We start from the raw sequence: 18,572 nt of genomic DNA, 5'->3' as shown, positions 1-18,572 counted from the left end.
TAAGCATGATGAAATGTGGCATATTGGCAGACTCTAACTACTGCAGATGTGCTGCCTCATGCACACATTTCTTACATTTGGCATGGTCTGGCCAAGAAGTTGCCACATTTTGGTCACTGGTAACTCATGCATTGGACATAATGAGAAATTGATGCCTCTATCTACTAGGATGATAATGCTGGGGTACATACTGGATGCCCTTGAACACTGAAGAAAGCTGCTGGCAAGGGCAACTCTACCGGACCAGTGATGGGTGGCTTTTACATGAGGGGGCAAAGGGGTTCCTCAATTCAAAAGTTGGATGAAAGACATGATCATGTCCAGTGAACTGGTGGAACTATATGCCGACAATTTGCCACCTGCCTCTAGACCGACAGACTTCTGGGGCCTCTCTGCGGCTATGTGGTTGGCTTGGATGTAAGTGCATACCTTCTCCATTGCAAATCAGTTACCACCTCCTTTGATATGTTAGTAACTGATCAATGACTTTGGTCAATAACTGTTGGTACACGTCATACCAAACCATAAGTAAGAAGGGTTGCACCTTTCATTCCCCTTACTCATTGTGATTCAGTATCACTCACTAAACCTGTTTTGCAAGTGGGAAAGGTTTTTCTGACTCACAAAATGGGATTAACACACATCTAATTAGTATTATGCAGATGCAAACACTGTGATTTTGCAAAGTGCAGGGTTTGCAAACACAAATGTCTAGCATTTTTAGATGGGATGTTTTCTTTAATTTCTCATTTTCATTTTTTGGCTTATGCTTGCAATAAAAAATAAAATAACGATTGCACCAGCTTGCTAAGGACAGACCAAGGACAGACCAATTGGCTTTGCCAATGCTTATTTTCTCTAGCAGTTGTCGTTTATTTTATAGCAGATACTTAAATGTTTTTAATTCAACTGTATATATTTGTCCATAGTTTAATTCAGTAATTTGTTTTTACATTTTGCCTGTCGGTGTTTAAGCGCTTGGAAAATTCAGAACACCTGGAGCTGCTGTGAAACTCTGTGTTTACCTGTGCATTTACATGCGATTACAAACTATTTACAATTTGTACTGGACGACTTGTATCTGGCTCGTAATAGGTGATGTTATTAGTTCATAAAGCAACTTAGAGGCCTTCCTAATGTTAGCATTCCTTAGAGTGTCTGATGACTCACCAGTGCGGTTTAACAATTGGTTAGAATGAAGTCAAGCTTAAATGCCTCCTCTCAAATATCTCAAACAATCTGATGATGCCCTCTGATTCAAAGGGAGAAGATTTGCAATTAGGAAACATGGTAGAAGAAACTGTGTCTTCCAGCTGTAGCCTTTCTAACTTTTGATTTAAGTTAGTGCCAAGAGCTCAGTGCGGTTCCTGTAATATATGATTTAGGCATAGCTTCCAGAAAGGTATTTTCTGCAGTTAATAAAGTTCTAAATGCAGCACACATGGTATTGCAATTTACATGATTAGTCACTGGAAGCTCATGAAGTTTTTGTGATGTCCTGAGATTGATTCTTGACACTCAAGTAAGTAGCTACAAAATTCCACAACTCACAACTTTACAATATAGTTTTGAACCTTTGCAAGCCTCAGCTACCATCCACAGGAGCTGCTATGATGAGTTGCTCAGGGCAACAGGTGGCCTGGCTCTGCTTGATAGCCACCCCCATCCAAGTGCAAAACCCAAACCCCACCTCCCCCGCACTAGCATTGTCCAGCTGTAGTTGAGTCCCTTCCCCCAACAAGGATCAAACTCTGCTTAGTATTTCCTGCCAGCCCTGACTGCTGGCACATCACTACCCAGCCTGTGGTGGGATCCCTGCACACCAACAGGGTTTAATGGCCCAGCCAGTACTGCTTCCCATTGCCACAATATACCATTACTTTTAGCATTTGGCACTGCACACCATTCCCGGACACATCTCGGCACAACGTGACTGCAGGGAGCATTCATTTTAGGCTCACAACATTTCCTGCTCCAAAATGGACGTCCTACCACAGGAAATCAACATAAGAGATGTGCCAAAGAGGGGTATGAATATGCTTAGGTGATTCGGGTCAAGCCGGAGAGCGTTGGCTGCCTTTACCAAGGGCATCCTGACTTTGACTGAATACAGTGAGGTAGTAAAAAACCTCAAGGTGAAACCTTTCATTTTTATTCTTTTTATTTAAAACGTGCCCAGTAGACAGTACATTCAGGAGATAATTACATCAGAATGCCATATCTTCTCTTCTGCATCTTCGATGTTACTTAAATCTGTACAGTGGATATTCAGTACATGCCATGACAATTCCTATGCTATTTCCTTTATAAACCTCTATAGGTCTGCCGGGCTCCCCATATCTTTTCCCATTTCCTCGGGCACCCCCTAGTCTTGTATATTGTTTGTTCTGCTTGCTAGCACCAATCTAAACCAGATTTACACTCCCCTATTATTGGGATGCCGGTTGCCCCACATTTCCTTGCCACAGTCTGCTTTGCAACTCCCAATGCTGATGCTAGCCTTGGTCTTGGGTGTCTCGGCCAGTCTTCCTCCCCAGTGATCATGAGTATAAACCATTTTGGCGCCAGCGATACCTCTACCCCTGTAACTTCCACTAATACTTCTCCCACTCTGTGCCAAAATTCTTGTAGCTTTAGACAGTTCTCATAGCAAGTGATAAAAAGATCCCTTCAAGCCACACCATCTCTGACACTGTGTATCTTCACTCCGCCCCAGTCTATGCAACACTGTCCTGGGAAAATATACCTGATGAAGAATTTTCAACTGAATCAAATGGAATCTCACCCTTATCGCAACATCTCTTGGGCCCTGCAATGCCTCCATCCACTCTTCATCTTCCAATGATCCAATATCACCCTCCCTCCCAGGTTGCTCTTAGCGGACCAAGGGGCATATCAACAAGCAGGCGATAAAAAATTATCGCCGCTTTTGCGGCCGTTTTCGGCCGAAAAGCGGCGATAATTTTATCGCCTAATCAGCAAGGTCACGCTAACGCGTGAAACCTTGCTTTAGCGTCAGGATTCCTAATGCCCAGCTTTGCATCTCTAATGAGATGCAAAGTGGGTGTTCCTGACATGGCATGACAGGAGAAATGTCGCTAAGCGACATTTCTCCTATCAGCAAGCCTAACGCTATGAAGCATAGCGTCAGGAAAAGTAGCGATAACCCCTGTTATCGCTACTTTCCTTATGCCTGCTTCAGGACTGACTTAGCCATGATATCCTATGGAAGGTGGATATCATGGCTAAGTTTGTGAGCCCCTATCAACTAGCTAATGTGAGATTATCGCTGGGTTTCCAGCGATAATCTCACGTTAGCCAATTAGCGCTAGGATTTTTATCGCTGATGAGATAAGCGTTGCTAATAGCACGCTATCTCAGCGATAAAAATCGGCGCTAGCCGGCGATAATTATCCGAGCGCTAAGTGCGCTCAGCGATAATTATCGCCGGTTGTTGTTGATATGCCCCCTAATCTTTCCGGGGCGTTGTTGACTATTTTTTTTAAAAGAAAGGAGATGGCCTTTTCATGTATTGGCTCGGTCAGTGTTCTGTCTTCCAAAGGTGAAGCCTCTTCCAGTGTCTCCCCTTCTGTGAGATAGTTTCTTATGGCATGACCCAGTTGCAAATACCGCAACCATTCCCCTTTTCCCAACTCATATTCAGCCTGCAGGGTCACAAATGTAATGCACTATCTGTCTCCTCCAGATATCACCCAGAATCTCAAGGCCTAGTAATTCCCATTTAGCAAACCCCATAGTTCGCTCACCTTTCCTAACTTGGTACTGTTCCACAGTGGGGTCATCCCTGTAAGCCTTTCTTCCCAACCTAGACATTTTGTGGTAGCATGCCATGCCAGCGCCACTGTTTGGATATGCTGTGGCAAGCCCTTCATCAGTTCCTTAGTGTACAGCAGTGATTAGGGACCTCCCTAATCTGTCTACCCTATATGCTGCTTTGGATCTCTCCTCGAACATCTACCCATTGACTGTTACTAATTGAGCCGCCCAATAGTAGCATCGGATGTCCGGAATTGCTAATCCTCCATCATAGACCGCTTTCTGTAGTTAGCATAGCGCTATTCTTGGCGCACCGCTGCCCCACAGCAAAGACCGCAACTCCGCCTCTACTCTTTGAAAGAATAATGGGGGTACCACACATGGCGTATTTTGCAATGTATATAATAACCGGGGGAGGGCCATCATCTTAAATAATGCCACCCGCCCCATCAAAGTGAGCGGCATGGTCTACCAGTGCCTGACGTCTACGTTGAGTATGTCCAACTGCACTCCCAGGTTACGGTGATAGAACTCTTGAAGCGTTTCAAGTTATATAGATTCCTAGGTAAGAAAACTCTCCTCTCAATCCGCACCACACATCTCGAGGTTAGCTCTGGGGTGCCCCCAGCCAATGGGAAAAGTAGTGATGTACCCCAATTGATTTGATACTCATAGTACTCCCTGTAGATGCGGAATATCTGCAGTGTTTTGTCAATTGACTGCCGTGGTATCCTAACATACAGACAGATGTCATCAGCATACAGAGAGATGCGTTCTTTCCATTCCGCCCCAATCGGGATCCCCCAGTTCAGAGGGTCTCGACGTACCCACGCCGCGAGGGGCTTCAAGGCCTGGGCAAATAAGAATGGGGAGAGTGGGCATCCCTGCCTCGTTCCTTTCTGGAGAGGGAATACCCGAGACACCGCTGCAAAAGAGTTTTGATACTTCGAGAAGTTGAACCACTTGTTGGGGAGCCCAAGCTTCAAGGAGATTCCAGCGGTATAATGAATTAGAGCAGAATTAGTCAACTTTATATGTGCGTCTTTACGCAGAATGGGAAAACATTTTATAGGAACTGTATGGCCAAAACAGCAAGATCTTACAATTGCATTGATCCAAGGAGGCAGGGTAAAGTAAAATGTACAGCCTAATCTTCACACTGTTAATATATGGGTAGCCTCAGTTGTTCGACAACGTTTTTTAGAGTACCAGGCATGGGATAAACTACGCATAATCCTAACCTCTAACAGCAGTCACGGTGGTAAATTTTACCAACAGATCTATCATAGAAACGCAGCCACGTCAGTGACATCTAAAATTTCTTAAAGCTCTCCTAGGATTGCCAACAGAATTGTTTAGTGCTACGCACAGTAGCACGCTACATAATTTTACATGTACTGGGCTTCAGGTATGGACCTCATAGGAGAGGATGAAGTTCTTAGCCATTTCAATTTCCACACGCTCATTTGTGGAGGAAAATAAAGAAACCGGGTGATGGTTTTGGGCATTTTTTGATCTAATGAAGCCTTTTTAAGAACTGGTGAAAAAATAAGAAAAAGAAAGCTGACACGCAAAAGTGTTTTTTGTGCTAAATGAGTAACCTCAAAGTTTGCACATAAAAGCATTTCCGTTCTCTGTTGTAGATATATGAATAAATCGATACACAATGAATTTGCAATTTTGAGCCTGACTGTTGTATAAAATGTTAAATTACTTTGCTGAGTAATTGACAGTGAAACTTGAAATATTTACATTATGAATAAATATAATCATTTGTGTAATTGCAGATTGGAAGAATTCTTGAAAACAGATGTAAATTTCCAGACTGTTACATATCCAGAATATGAAAACAAAACTATAGATTTCTCAGAGGTCCAACAGTTATTGAACTCCATCAATACACTGCCAGGTACTCCTTTCGGTATATACTTTCCTCCGCCTCGCATGGGGATGTAGTATGTTTAGCTATTAATGTTTTGCTTGCAAATCACAAAGTTTAAATGTGCAGTTGGATGTATTTTCAAAGCAATCCGCCTGTACACAGCTCAAAATGTTGGTTCATTAAGATTTTGTTGAAAGACTTGACTACTGTCAGCTGGTTTAGAGGTGTGCCCATGCCCGTTTAACGCCCACAACATGTTTTATATTTTTCTGTGAGGGTTTATTCCACGGGTCCCATGTGTCTTTTGAAAATCAATGCTGTCACCATAGGTTTTGATATCCATCGGAGGTACTTACAGTTTAGCTCAGATGGTAGCGGCACTACAATTTAAATGTTAAGTAAGTCACAAAAGGTATATTGTTTTCCTCAGTGCCATTGTATTAAAACATGCTAGTCTTAGTCTTTCAAAAAGCATTATTTCAGAATTAATTTCTATAAAGTCTAACACACCAAAAAAGACTTTTACTATATTACTTTCAGATTTCTGCTACAATGTTACCGATAATACGACTTTGACTGAAATTGTATCTATTATAGGGCAGTCCATGGGATAAAATATTAAAAGCATTTTTAAATCCACTTTGCTGCTGACAGTAAATAGGTCATGTAAACATAAGCAATTGCATAGAGCAACTACTAGACAATCTAGCAGCTCTGCATATGAATTTTGTTGTGCAAAACTCGACTTTCTCTACCTTGGTGTATTTACCCTATATGGTGGCGTACTCATTGTAGTTATGACGGAGACCAGGAGAAAAGCTTTCAACCTAAGCCTGCTTTATGTAGGACACAGGACTCATGTGTATGTGGTAGGACAGGTAAGGTAAAGACTCCTGTCTCAGTTATACTCTTCACCCATCATCTATTCCTTTCATTTGTCACCTTTGTAAGGAAACTGTGCCTTCGGCAGTAAAGGTAAGGAATTGAGTTTCAGAGGGTCTTTATTGGTACACTCCATTGAAATACCCTCCTGATTGTTTTTTGCTATTCTGTTTGTCCCAAGTCAAGGTAAGACTGGTGAGCAGGGGAAACTGTGTACAGTGCATGCCCTAGGAGTTCAATTCACTCTCAGTCATGCCAAATGACTTAGACCAGGAGGAGAGATATATCCCACATTTGGTTCCTATAAGGCTTTTGGGAACATTCAAAGTCCTAATTTTCATGTTATAATAAATTATAATTTGATAGGAAAGCAGAGTTTGGATTGTTCCAACAGGGCTATCGAAGGCTTTGCGGCTCCTGTTCTGGAGTGGTGGCAGAAATCCATACAACATTCTTCTGGCAGACCCTGATAAACTATCCAGTAATATATATCTTCTATGGCTCTAAGCATTAGACTTCACCTGTCATCATGGCAATACACTCACGAGATGTCTGGCTATCTTGCAGGGCAACAACACCTCCTGATTGCCATAGCATTGGCCCAAGTGAAGTTACCCATCCCTGCAGATAGTGAGGTCCTGCAGTAGTTAGTGTTTATACTTAATTTCCTTTTGGCTCCACGTAACTTTTGCACCATGAGACAACCTTGAGATGGAGCTCCCAACATTCAGGATAGATCCTCTCTTATGTCTGAATTGAGGGATAACTTAAACAAATTGGAGGTCATACTTTGGTCAGATGCTCATGCAGTTATCTTTATAAAAGAGTGGTGTTTCTACATTCTGAACAAAACTTACCCAGAAATCCTAACTAAAAGTAGGAGAAATACAGCATCTAGGGAGCACCAGCGGTATACAATGAGTTGGCATATGGATCAGCCCAAACCATCCAGTATCAAGAGTTTGAGATCTATGACTGTGACGGGGCCGGATTCTTGCCTACCTGGTTATCTCCAAGAATCCTCTCAGGTCGTCAGGATCTTTTTATCTGCTAAATAGTGTAGAGGGGAGGAAATGCAATTATCAAAACATAATCACCAAAATTAGATTTCATTTGGAAAGGACCACTGACTCCGAATCTAAAATCTATAGGATTTTATTACAACCAAAAATAGCTGAACATACAGACACCTCAATACAAGTTGTAGAAGATAAATGGGCACTAATACAAAAGCAAGTCTACGGAGGATTCTCATCCGGCTCAAGATAAAAAGAATCACTGACTCCAAAATCATCAAGAAAGCAATAGTTAAGCCAATATCCAAATTAGGAATCATTAGTCTAAAAGGGAAAGCGTTAGTCTATCCCTACACTAACTCTAAGGTGACATCCCTACTTAATTTTTATTTATTTTTGATTTTTTTAGGTTTTTATAGAGCGCGTAGTCACCCTCGAGTATCCCAGCGCTGAAACCTCGGACTCCTAAGGAGGGGGCAAAGAGAAGCTGCTGACGAATCAGGGAAAAAGAAGGGTTTTGAGGGACTTCCTGAATCGTAGGAGGTTTGGTTCAGCTCTGAGACTCGGGGGGAGCGCGTTCCATTTTTTAGCTGTGTTGACTGAGAAGCGGCGGCCACCTATGCGGGCCTTCTTCACCCTGGGGACAATGATAAGGTTTCCCTGTTCTGACCGGAGCGCTCTCTTCGGTCTGTATGGAGTGATCCAATTATTCAGAATAGGGGGGCCGGCGTTGTGCAGAACCTTGTGGGCCAGGCAAAGGGCTTTGAAAACGACTCATTCCCTCACGGGGAGCCAATGAAGTTTCCTCAGAGCTGGTTTGGCTGATGTTCTTGCTGGGGTGTTCGTGAGTAGGCGAGCTGCGGCATTCTGGGTCTTTTGCAGTATTTACTTAACATTTCCCTTCACAGGCTAGGGGCTCAAAAGGTGTCAGAAGTGAAGACTTCCTGAGAAGTACATTCACTTAGTCAGAGCTCAATCTAAGTTGATCTTTCTAGCTTCCCGTCTAAACCTCAACTGCTCAACCCACGGGGCACTGTCCCTAATACAAAACCCCAAAATCGTAGAACACGCCCTTCGGCACACCTCTTCAGCCAGGTCTTCTCCCAGTAGTTTTCTTACAAGTTTGTCTGGCATCCAACGACGGTTAGCTTGACCTTGGGTCCCAGGCACCTTCTCCGCTGAAAGTATCATCCTCACATTCCAATGTACTCCCCTGTTGGCTTCTCGCAGCATCCTAACTCCTAAAACAAAGCCCTAGTCTCACTAACGAGCTAAATGTCCTTGCACCTGCAACAGAAACATGGGAACGAAAAACATTTCACGTCTCCAAGATTTTAAGTCTCCCTGCAACCCAAAGCCTTTACCAAGGGAAATCATTTTCGGCCTGTAACGTTAGCTAACATAAGAAAATGAACAGGCCTTTCTCTTCTAAAATATATGCGATCAGGCCTTTATAATTTAAACACACTATTAAATCACACTCTAAGCATTAGTTCACTATTCTCATATACGTGATTAAGCAACCTACACGTGTAACTTTAACATGGAACACGTTTAACCTAATACATTGCATTGCACGAAACTAATCATTATGCATTTTACTAAAATACATTCACAATGATCTGCAGCACTACTTATTCTGGAAAGCATGGTTACATTTCTAATCACTTCTATGTTAAACGATTCTAGTAATACATGTCTATGGCACCCTTAACCTACATCGATTAATATGCGGGTGCTGACTAACGGTGGATATGATGCACCCCTACAAATTTCAGAATCACATGACGCTCTATCAACTGTCCAAAAAAAATAACTACATTCAAAGTACAATTTCGGAGAATCTTTCACGTTGTGGATCATGTGCTTGACTAGAATAGTGGTATGAAGCAAATAAAGAAGCAGTGTGCAGAACAGGTTTTGCTTACAGAACTTAGAGAAGTTTGATGTGGTGGAGCAGGGGCATGAGGGAGCAGTGTTGTCCTTAAGCAGAAGTAAACTGATACAATATAGACACAATACAGCAGACAGCTGGAGAGTGTGGGAGCAAAACAGTACCCCCAACATTTCGACAATCCAGAATTTACCTCAATTGATTCTACCACTTTACTGAACCAGAGACTTCAGTTTTAGGAGGCAGTGTGTCCCTACACTAAGGCACCACCCCAAACATTCATTAGCAAAGTAACTCAGTTCATTAAATAATGGGTTCCACTCAATTAATTGAGTTCCAGATCAATGAAAAGCTAAAGAGTTGTATCACAAAGATTCAAATAAGCAGTACAGTCACTGCCAGGAAGGCTCTAAGATTCAAAATTATATAAAAGTATGTAAAAATCAGAAAACATTCTAAATTGCAAAGGGCAACAAAATCATTGAAAACCCGTCTGCAAGGGTCCTTTGTGAATGAGGTACTATCAGATGCCTTCCCCATCAGGAGGAGGACCCGTCAGGGATGCCAACTCTCCCCTCTCCTGTTTGCTCTGGCGATAGAGCTTTTGGACTGTGTCATATGTGCGGATGAGCAGATACAGGGGTGGCGCTGGCATGCTCCCATGAAGCCCGGATCACCCTGTATGCGGACGATGTTCTGCTCTTTTTGGCCGATCCGGCCCAATCGGGACCATGATGCCTTCAAATACTCCAATCTTTTGGGGAAGTGTTGGGTTTGCCTCTTAACCCAGCTAAATCCAACCTGGTGCACCTCCACGCATCACAGGAGTGTGTGGACTGGCAAACGAGCATGCCCTTACGGAGTCTCTCCTTTAAATACCTTGACCTGTGAGTGGCCCTGCTCCTGGAGCTGACTTAGACCCTCAATGTCAACCCGCTAATCAAGCGTCCAAAGGACGATCTCTGTCGGTGGCCGTCCCTCCCGCTCAACCCCCTTGGCAGGATCGCCCTGTTTAAGATGATGATTTTGGCCCGTCTCATGGACATCCTCCAGAACCTCTCTCTTCACCTCTATTGCAGTTTGTTCAAAAGACTGGATGGTATACATGCGTCCTTCCTCTGTGGGGGCGCGTGTCTACGCCTGGCTCTCCCACTTTGTCAATGACCCCCGTACGATGGGGTAATGGGACTGGCAAACCCATTCCTGTACTACCTGGCCACCCGCCTGCTGGTGATCCACAATTGGTTCAATAGTGGATGGTCGGATTGGGCCTATTGGCTAGAATTGGAGAGCCTCAGGTTCTCGCGGGTCCAGGCCCTGTTGTATGGGGTACCAGTTTTTCGCACTTTGCCAACAGTCACCCAGATGACGTTCCTAGCATGGGCACACTCAATGGGACTGCAAAATTACTTTACAGACCCCCTTTGGCATGGCACATGGCTGCGGGAGGTTGGGACACTAACAGGTTTCCACAAATGGGACCTCATCGGTATCACTCGCCTGGGAGACATCTGGAAGGGCAGGCACTTGGCCTCCTTCCAAGAGCTGCAGCAAACATATTCCCTACACCCCACCCAATTTTACAGATACCTCCAACTACGCCACGCTTTGACACCTCACATTCTTGATTGCTCTGAAGTCCCCGAGTTTAGCCCGATGGAAGCTAAGCTCCTCATGGGGAACCTAGGGAATGGGGGAGTGTCCCAAATATACCGATCACTGATAAAAAAACCCCATCAACCTATAACCCCTTAGGAACAGATGGGAACAGTGGGTTGGCCCATTAGAGGAGGAATACTGGAGAGACGCACTGATGGCCCCCAGGGTATTAACCATGTCAGCCAGGCTCCATCTCATTAAAATGTACTATCTTCACTGTGAATATCTTACTCCCATGAGGCTTTACAAAGCAGATTTTCTCCCATCCCCTCAATGCCAGCATTGTGGGGCGGACCCAGCTGACTTCTACCACATGGTCTGGTCCTGTAATATCATCTCTAGCTAGTGGAAGTGTGTTGTAGTGAAATTAAGTGGGATACTGGGTTGGACTGTCCCCCTTAGCCCTCTTGCCCTTCTCCTGGGAGTGATCGATAGGCTGGATGGTTCCCACAATGATAAGCTGTTCCTGGGGACTGCCACATTGATGGCCAAAAGAGACATTGCAGCGGCCTGGAAGGACTCGGCGGCTCCCTCACTGGCTAAATGGCATAAAGGGGCGTATTGGTGTGCCATCCAAGAAAGATCTGCTTATGAGGTGTGAGGCTCCCTGGCCAGACATGGACAGATTTGGGGCAAATGGTTGACCCAACTGGACTGAATGGTCACAGTCAGTGGTTGGGGGGCTGGTGATCATGTTAGATTTTATCTGTCCCGAGACTAATCCGGCCAGTCTCCATGATTGTACTGAAATGTCTAACATGTCCACAGTGTCGATCTGTTCTGTTTGATTGCTATAAAATCCAATAAAATTGATTATCAAAAATCATAGAAAAATCAGGCAGCTTCCAGAGCAGCATAGGAAAGCTCAGGAAAACCGTTTGCTCATCCCCCAAATCAATGGGTTTTTATACACATTTTTTGCATAGTAAATTTGAGAAACTGCAAGATCATCATGGTGTGAGCAAAAGTATAATTTCTGTAGCAAATCAGAACACAAGAATAATGCATGTCATTCCCTTAACACTTAAAAACCATTCAGTTTCTAAAAAATGTATTCTACACCTATATGTTAATATCCTCCAGAAATGTTCGAACAAATATGATACCCTGACCAAAAAAAAAATTCAGTGTGCCAATAGACAATAGACTAGTAATCACAGACGAAAGCAGCGGAATGTCATAGAGAACAGGCAGAAATTATCAAAAGCAATGTAAGTATAACTTTACAAATAAACTACTACACATCAGTTTGATTGTCCTCCCAGGAGACTGTGGGGAGAAGATGCGTACAGAGGGGGTCAAACAGTAGAAACAGGAGTGAGTGACAGACATGGCATCCATCTTGTTTAAAATGTCGATTTAACTAAAAAACATTAATAACTTAATTTCTTTACAATATTTCTGATGATATGTGTACTTGCATTTTGTGTCTCCATTGTGAGCTGATTCTTCAAAATTTTAGACCTAGCTGCCATATAATCAATATCCGATAGAACCCTATGTATACATATATGCCTGCATTACTGCTGAACCATTTGAGAATTCTTTTATGTCCTGAAAGTCGATCTGAGCAATAAATGTGAGATATTATCCATATATATGATGACATATTTTGGATTCCTATACAATGTTATATTAAGGACAGTGCCATTCTAATATGCTTTTGTTGATACCTGTGTCCCTCTTCAATGTTTGTGTTTTTGCAATATATATATATGGGTGTCTTATGACAGTGGTAGTCATGTAAACAAGGCCTTTGGGTAAAATGCATCATGTGGGGACTCCAATAAACTTGGAATTATCTATATTCTTCTTATCTACTCCCTGTGGTGAACGGTGACTTCTTTGTATGTTGGTGAACCTTTGTCGAGTTTGCTCCCCTCAGCTGTCATTCCACCTCACATGAGGTTGGAAGTTTCCCGCATGGGGAGAGCTTTAGATTATATGTATATATATATATATAGTAGATAGTTATTGTTACAACCTAGTTTACATAGGAAATCTCAAAATTCTATTTTGAATTAACTTTGGCGCCGGTTGACGAATCCTCGCTCCTACCCTGAAAGTCTCGGGGTGATTCGTCAAGCGGGGGCCGAGAAAAAGGGGGGGTCCCAAAACGCGTTTTCCCCATGCATTTTTCCATAGGACCTTTAGTCGCAGCTACTGCCCGAACGGCTGAACAGAATTACGTGAAATTTGGCAGAGAGGTAGCCATAAGGTCAAGGAAGTGCCTTTTGGAGGTCTGGTGTAAATCTGTTCAGTATTTCCTGAGAAAATAGCATTTAAAAGCATATCAATATCTATACGTGCGCACCGTGCGCGCACTGTGCGCGCACCCTGCCGTGCGCGAGCGCAATTCTGATTGGTTGTTAGATGTCGGTAAACATTCGAATCGGTTGAAACCAGGAAGTGTCAGCTGCCATTTTGTCTCTCGCAGTCTGAGGGGGTGAAAAACAAAGGTGGAGAACGTGAAAAGGGGGCAGAGTGGACAGTTCCTGACCCCCTAGCCTTGGTCAGGGGGTCACAGAAGGACCCCCAAGGGAGAAAAAAACATATATATTTTTTTTTTAAATCGCGAGGTGCGCGCACCGTGCGCGCACGGCACGCACTGTGCACACGGTGAAAAACCTGAAAAAAATAAATAAATAATAAATACATAACTTAGCATTTAAAAAAACGTACAAATTCACTGAAAAAACCATAGGTTTCACACACGTTATAGTTATGAATTAGCATTTAAAAAACCTTGCAAATTCACTTAAAAAACCATAGGTTTCACACATGTTATAGTTAGCTGGACATTTCACTCGTAAAAAACCAATGAAATTCCCCCGTTATAGTTAGTGCAGGCAACTATAACTCACGCGACCGCAATCCTCTGCTGATGACGTTAGATATTACATCACTGATGACATATGTGTCTTTCTGAAAAATAAATATTTGTAATATATGTATAGCTAAAGATTAATGGAAGAAGACATGGGTAAATAAGTGTCTAAATACAGTGATGTAATATCTGACGTCATCAGCAGAGGATTGCGGTCGCGTGAGTTATAGTTGCCTGCACTAACTATAACGGGGGAATTTCATTGGTTTTTTACGAGTGAAATGTCCAGCTAACTATAACATGTGTGAAACCTATGGTTTTTTAAGTGAATATAAATATATATATATATATTCACTGAAAAAACCATAGGTTTCAGGGGCGTTATAGTTAGCTGGACTTTTCACTCGTCATCAGTGATGTCATGAGTGATGTCACTGACCATGTCATGAGTGATGTAATATGTGACGTAATCAGCAGTGCATTGCGGGCGCTCAAGTTATAGTTAGCTGAACTAACTATAACGGGGGAATTTCAATGGTTTTGTACGAGTGAAAAGTCCAGCTAACTATACCGCCCCTGAAACCTATGGTTTTTTCAGTGAATTTCTAAGGTTTTTTAAATGCTAATTCCTAACTATAACGTGCCTGAAACCTATGAAACCTGTGGCCGTTTTTTAAGTTGGGAAATTAAGTCCCCTTGAATCCTGAGGATCCCTAGGGGCAAAATAGCCCACTAGGTACTTCCAGTAAGCGCCACAGAGCTGCGTTGCATAGAGGTGTAAAAAGGGGCGTGGCCTCAGAACACCTGTCTGCAACGCAGCTCCCTGGCTCCCACTGGAGATACCTGTTGGGCTAGTTGGCCCTCAGGGACCCTCAGTATTGAAGGGGAATTAATTCCCCAACTTACAACTGGCCTGGGGCGTGTTTGCAGAGTGCTGCAAGGAGGGGGCGTGGCCTCCAGCGCGATGCCGGTCTTTTATTTATTTTATTTTTTTAAGAAGGAGGGCTGTGTGGCCCCCCTTCTTTTTCAAATTTACTGGCCCTGGGGACCCCATCCCCCAGGGCCTGCACCCTAATATTTTTTTGTTGAAAAAAAAAACAATTGGCCTTCATCGGCCCCAGGGACCCCAACCCCCGGGTCATGGCCTTTTTTTAATTTAAATTCTTTAGGAGGGGGCTACGTTGCCCCCCTCCTCAGGCCACTTATGGCTCCCGGGACCCCATCCCCCGGGGCCGGCCTTTGTTTTTTATTATTTTAAAAATATATATATTTATAGAAACACCTAGGACATGCTGGACAAACCGTATGTACCTATCACCATGACGATTTGTGTGATATTCATTAAAAGGCGACTATGCATAGAATAAATCCACATGGAATGTATTTACACCGCTAGTGAAGCTCTGACGTGCCTGACGCCCTACCGTGCCTAATCCCGGCGCCCCCGCCGGTGGGTACTCTCCAAGTAGACACCCTTGTCGTTTATTTATACAAACATGGGTAGCTATTGACGGGCGCATTTAATATACACGCACACCAAGCCATTCAAAGGGGATTCGACAAAAATTCGACCAAACTATGCAAGAAACCCCCCTCACGGTTAATAAAAACACATCCACCGCCGGATGTGTAATACTTTTTATTTTACTCTCTGGAAAGGAGACAAACCTCACTTGAGAGTCACAGCGTGCTCCTGGCTGAGCCCAATGCTGTGTTACACCCACCAGTGCCCGCCGATTGCCTCACACCTCTGTGTTGTATTCCACTAGCTCGTGCGTATGCTATGATACTCTCTAGCCCATGTGCACTGTAACACCACCCCGTGAATATGTCATGCCACACTTGTCTTCGCACGGGTTATATTGCCCCATCTAACGTGCCTTCCTTGAAGCCTATGTTATAACGCACAGTGCTATGCCATACATATTACAATCTGGGATCCATATCTTTGTCACAGTGCATATGCAACGTTACACTCCCCAGCACATATTTTATATTACAACTTTAGAAACTAGTTAGGTTACACAACACTGCGCTGTGCATATTACACTCCAAGGCGCATATCGCATAGCACGCGCTAGTGCCTGTGCTATCTTGCGCTCTCCAATGAATCTGTCATTGCGCACAATGTATTGCATATTATATTTCACGCCACAGTTCATCTTACATCACACTTTTTGGTGCATAGTTTATACCATATACTACATCTAGTTTTCATTTTCAATCGTGCTCTTAGGACTATGTTCTATATAACAGTGCGTCCACCTACCCTTTTCACGGCCATTACATTTTGCAATGGGGGTGGAGGGTCAGGGGGTGTTTCTGCCAAGTGAGCCCGGAGTCACAGTCACAAACGTCCTCTTCTTCCTAATAAAAGTGAGATTATGCTGCATACTTGTTCATATTTTAAGTAGTTTGCACAGACACACATTTTAAAAACAATAAAGTTCCTAATACCCACCTTCTCTGAACAGTTAGCTTGCTGCCCCATCCACCGCCTCCCTATCCTCTGTTGTCTGAATCCATGGACTAGCCTCCTCCCTCCTGCCATGCATGGTCTGATGTGCTGCCACTGCCCTCCATTTAGCATGATGTACCAGTCCACTCCTCCTGCCCTCCATTGCCCAATTCGATGGCCCATCATTGACCTCCTGCTTAGCCTCTGTGCTTAGCTTGCTGACCCTATTCTCCTTCCCCCTGCCCTCCGATGTCTTTGTGCATTCCCCTGCTCCATCCTTTTTGCCCACTATGTTCCATGGACCTGCCACTCCTATCTACTCTGAGTGTTCTGTTGAGCTGCCACTCCCCTCCCACCTGCCCAGCATTGTCAGATGACTGTAACCTGTCCCTGCCACCTCCACCCTGCCTGTCCACATGCCATGCCCCTATCCCCTTCCTCATGTCCTCCATGGTCCATTTTACTGCCACACCCTTCTGCCCTCCCTGATCTGTTGTGCTGCAACTGCTCCTCCTGCGTGCCCCGCGTGGTCTGTTGTGAGGCCCCTTCCCCTGAACTCTCTTGTCTGTGCCCAGGTCCTGACCCTCCCTTCTATCCTCCATGGTCCTTTGTGCATGCCCCTGCACCCTCCTTCTTGCCCATCATTGCCATTCTGCTGCCACTAACCCTCCCGCTTGCCATGCATGGTCTTCTGTGCTGCCATGGCCCCTCCCACCTTCCCTGTGTGATCAGCTAGCTGCTCCTGACCCCCTCCCCTCCATGGTCTGTGTGTATGCCACCATAGTCTCATTGTTGCTCTCCATGGTGTGTCTTGTTTCTAGTGCCCATCCTGCCTGACCTCCATGGTCATCTTGCTGCTCCTGCCCTTCCACCTTGCCCCCAGCCCTCTGTTTCCATGTGCAGACTCCCTATTCCCTCCCTCCTGGCTTGTCTGTTCCATTGTAATGCCCCTGATCCGTCCCTCCTGCCCTTTATGGTCTGTTATGCTGCAGCTTTCTCTCCTGTCTGTCCATTATGGTCAGCTAGCTACCATTGCCTCTTTCCCATCTGTTCTCTGTTGTCCATGTGCATGGTCCTGTCCCCTCCCTATTGCTTTCTATGGATTGTTGTGCTGCACTCCTGTCCCGCATGCGCTGTGTGGTGTATTGTGCTGCTGCAAACCCTGATGCCTGCCCTGTAGGGTCAGTTTGGTGCACCTCTCCATGTCCCTCCTGTCCTCTGTTATCCGAGTCCATGTCCCTACCCCAATTCCTTCTGTCTACCATGATTCAATGTATAATACTTGCGAACATTTTGAACTTGGTAAGAGGGAGATTTTGAAAAACAACTGGGGTATTGATTTTCCCCTTTGAGTTACATTGAAAAAGAGGAGATTGTAGACAGGAGACAGATCAAATAAAGCCCATTTGAGCTTAAAAACATTGGACGTTTCCTGGCTGAAACGGGTCTGTTGGCATGTATGGTTGTACTACCCCTGCCTCTTCCTTCTGCCCACAATGGTCTATTATATTGCCACAGCCTCTCTTTCCAGTCCTGTATTGTTGGTTTGTTGCCCCTGCCCCCCTTTCCACTGCCCTCCATAGTCTGTTGTGCTGCCACTGCCCTTCCTGCCTGCCCAGTGTGGTCAAATTGTTGCCTCTGCACTCTCCTACCTGCCTTCAATTTTCAGAGTCCGTGCCCCTGGCCTCTGCCTCTCAACAGTATCCCAATGAACAACTAGATTGCTAACATTCTATATTTATTACAAAAGTGTGGAACGCCTGACGTCATCTTGATGTAATCAAAACTGTAATACCTAGAGTATTTCCTTTAGAAATTACATATATGAGAGGGTCTTATTTGCATCAAAATTATGGTTAGTGCTCTAAAAAACTAAAATGAGGACATATTTTCTGAGTTTTCAAATAGCGACAAAGAACTTTTAAATTATTTGTAATCTTTATGTTTTTTTATCCAGTTGACCACTTGATTAAAGGTTGCACCTTGGCGAGAGGATGTGGTGTTACTTCCAGAGCTGCAGACTTTGCAACTGGGGAACCAGGTTGGAGTTTCTGCTTCAGCTCAACATTCTGTGATTGTGGTCAAATCACTTAATCTCCCCATGTCTACAACCAAAATGAATTTGATCTTGTGTGATGTAACCAATGCTCATGTAAAAGCATTCCAATACCTGACAA

The 18,572-nt window shown here is 44.1% G+C and overlaps 1 protein-coding gene across 2 annotated transcripts in view; it reads left to right on the top strand.

The window, feature by feature from the left end:
* FSD2 (fibronectin type III and SPRY domain containing 2) overlaps positions 1-18,572 on the top strand; it is a 674,971-nt gene that overhangs the window by 195,159 nt on the left and 461,240 nt on the right. For both annotated transcript variants that reach the window (XR_014978815.1, XM_085644270.1), the window contains exon 6: positions 5,565-5,686. Coding sequence is in view for 1 of the 2 variants with exons in the window: in XM_085644270.1 (XP_085500396.1) it covers positions 5,565-5,686 (122 nt within the window). In the remaining variant the exon portion in view is untranslated. The remainder of the gene's footprint in view (positions 1-5,564; positions 5,687-18,572) is intronic.

The sequence above is a fragment of the Triturus cristatus genome, chromosome 3_1 (assembly GCF_964204655.1).
Source record: "Triturus cristatus chromosome 3_1, aTriCri1.1, whole genome shotgun sequence".
Taxonomy (NCBI): domain Eukaryota; kingdom Metazoa; phylum Chordata; class Amphibia; order Caudata; family Salamandridae; genus Triturus; species Triturus cristatus.
This window is presented reverse-complemented; position numbering and strand designations above follow the sequence as displayed.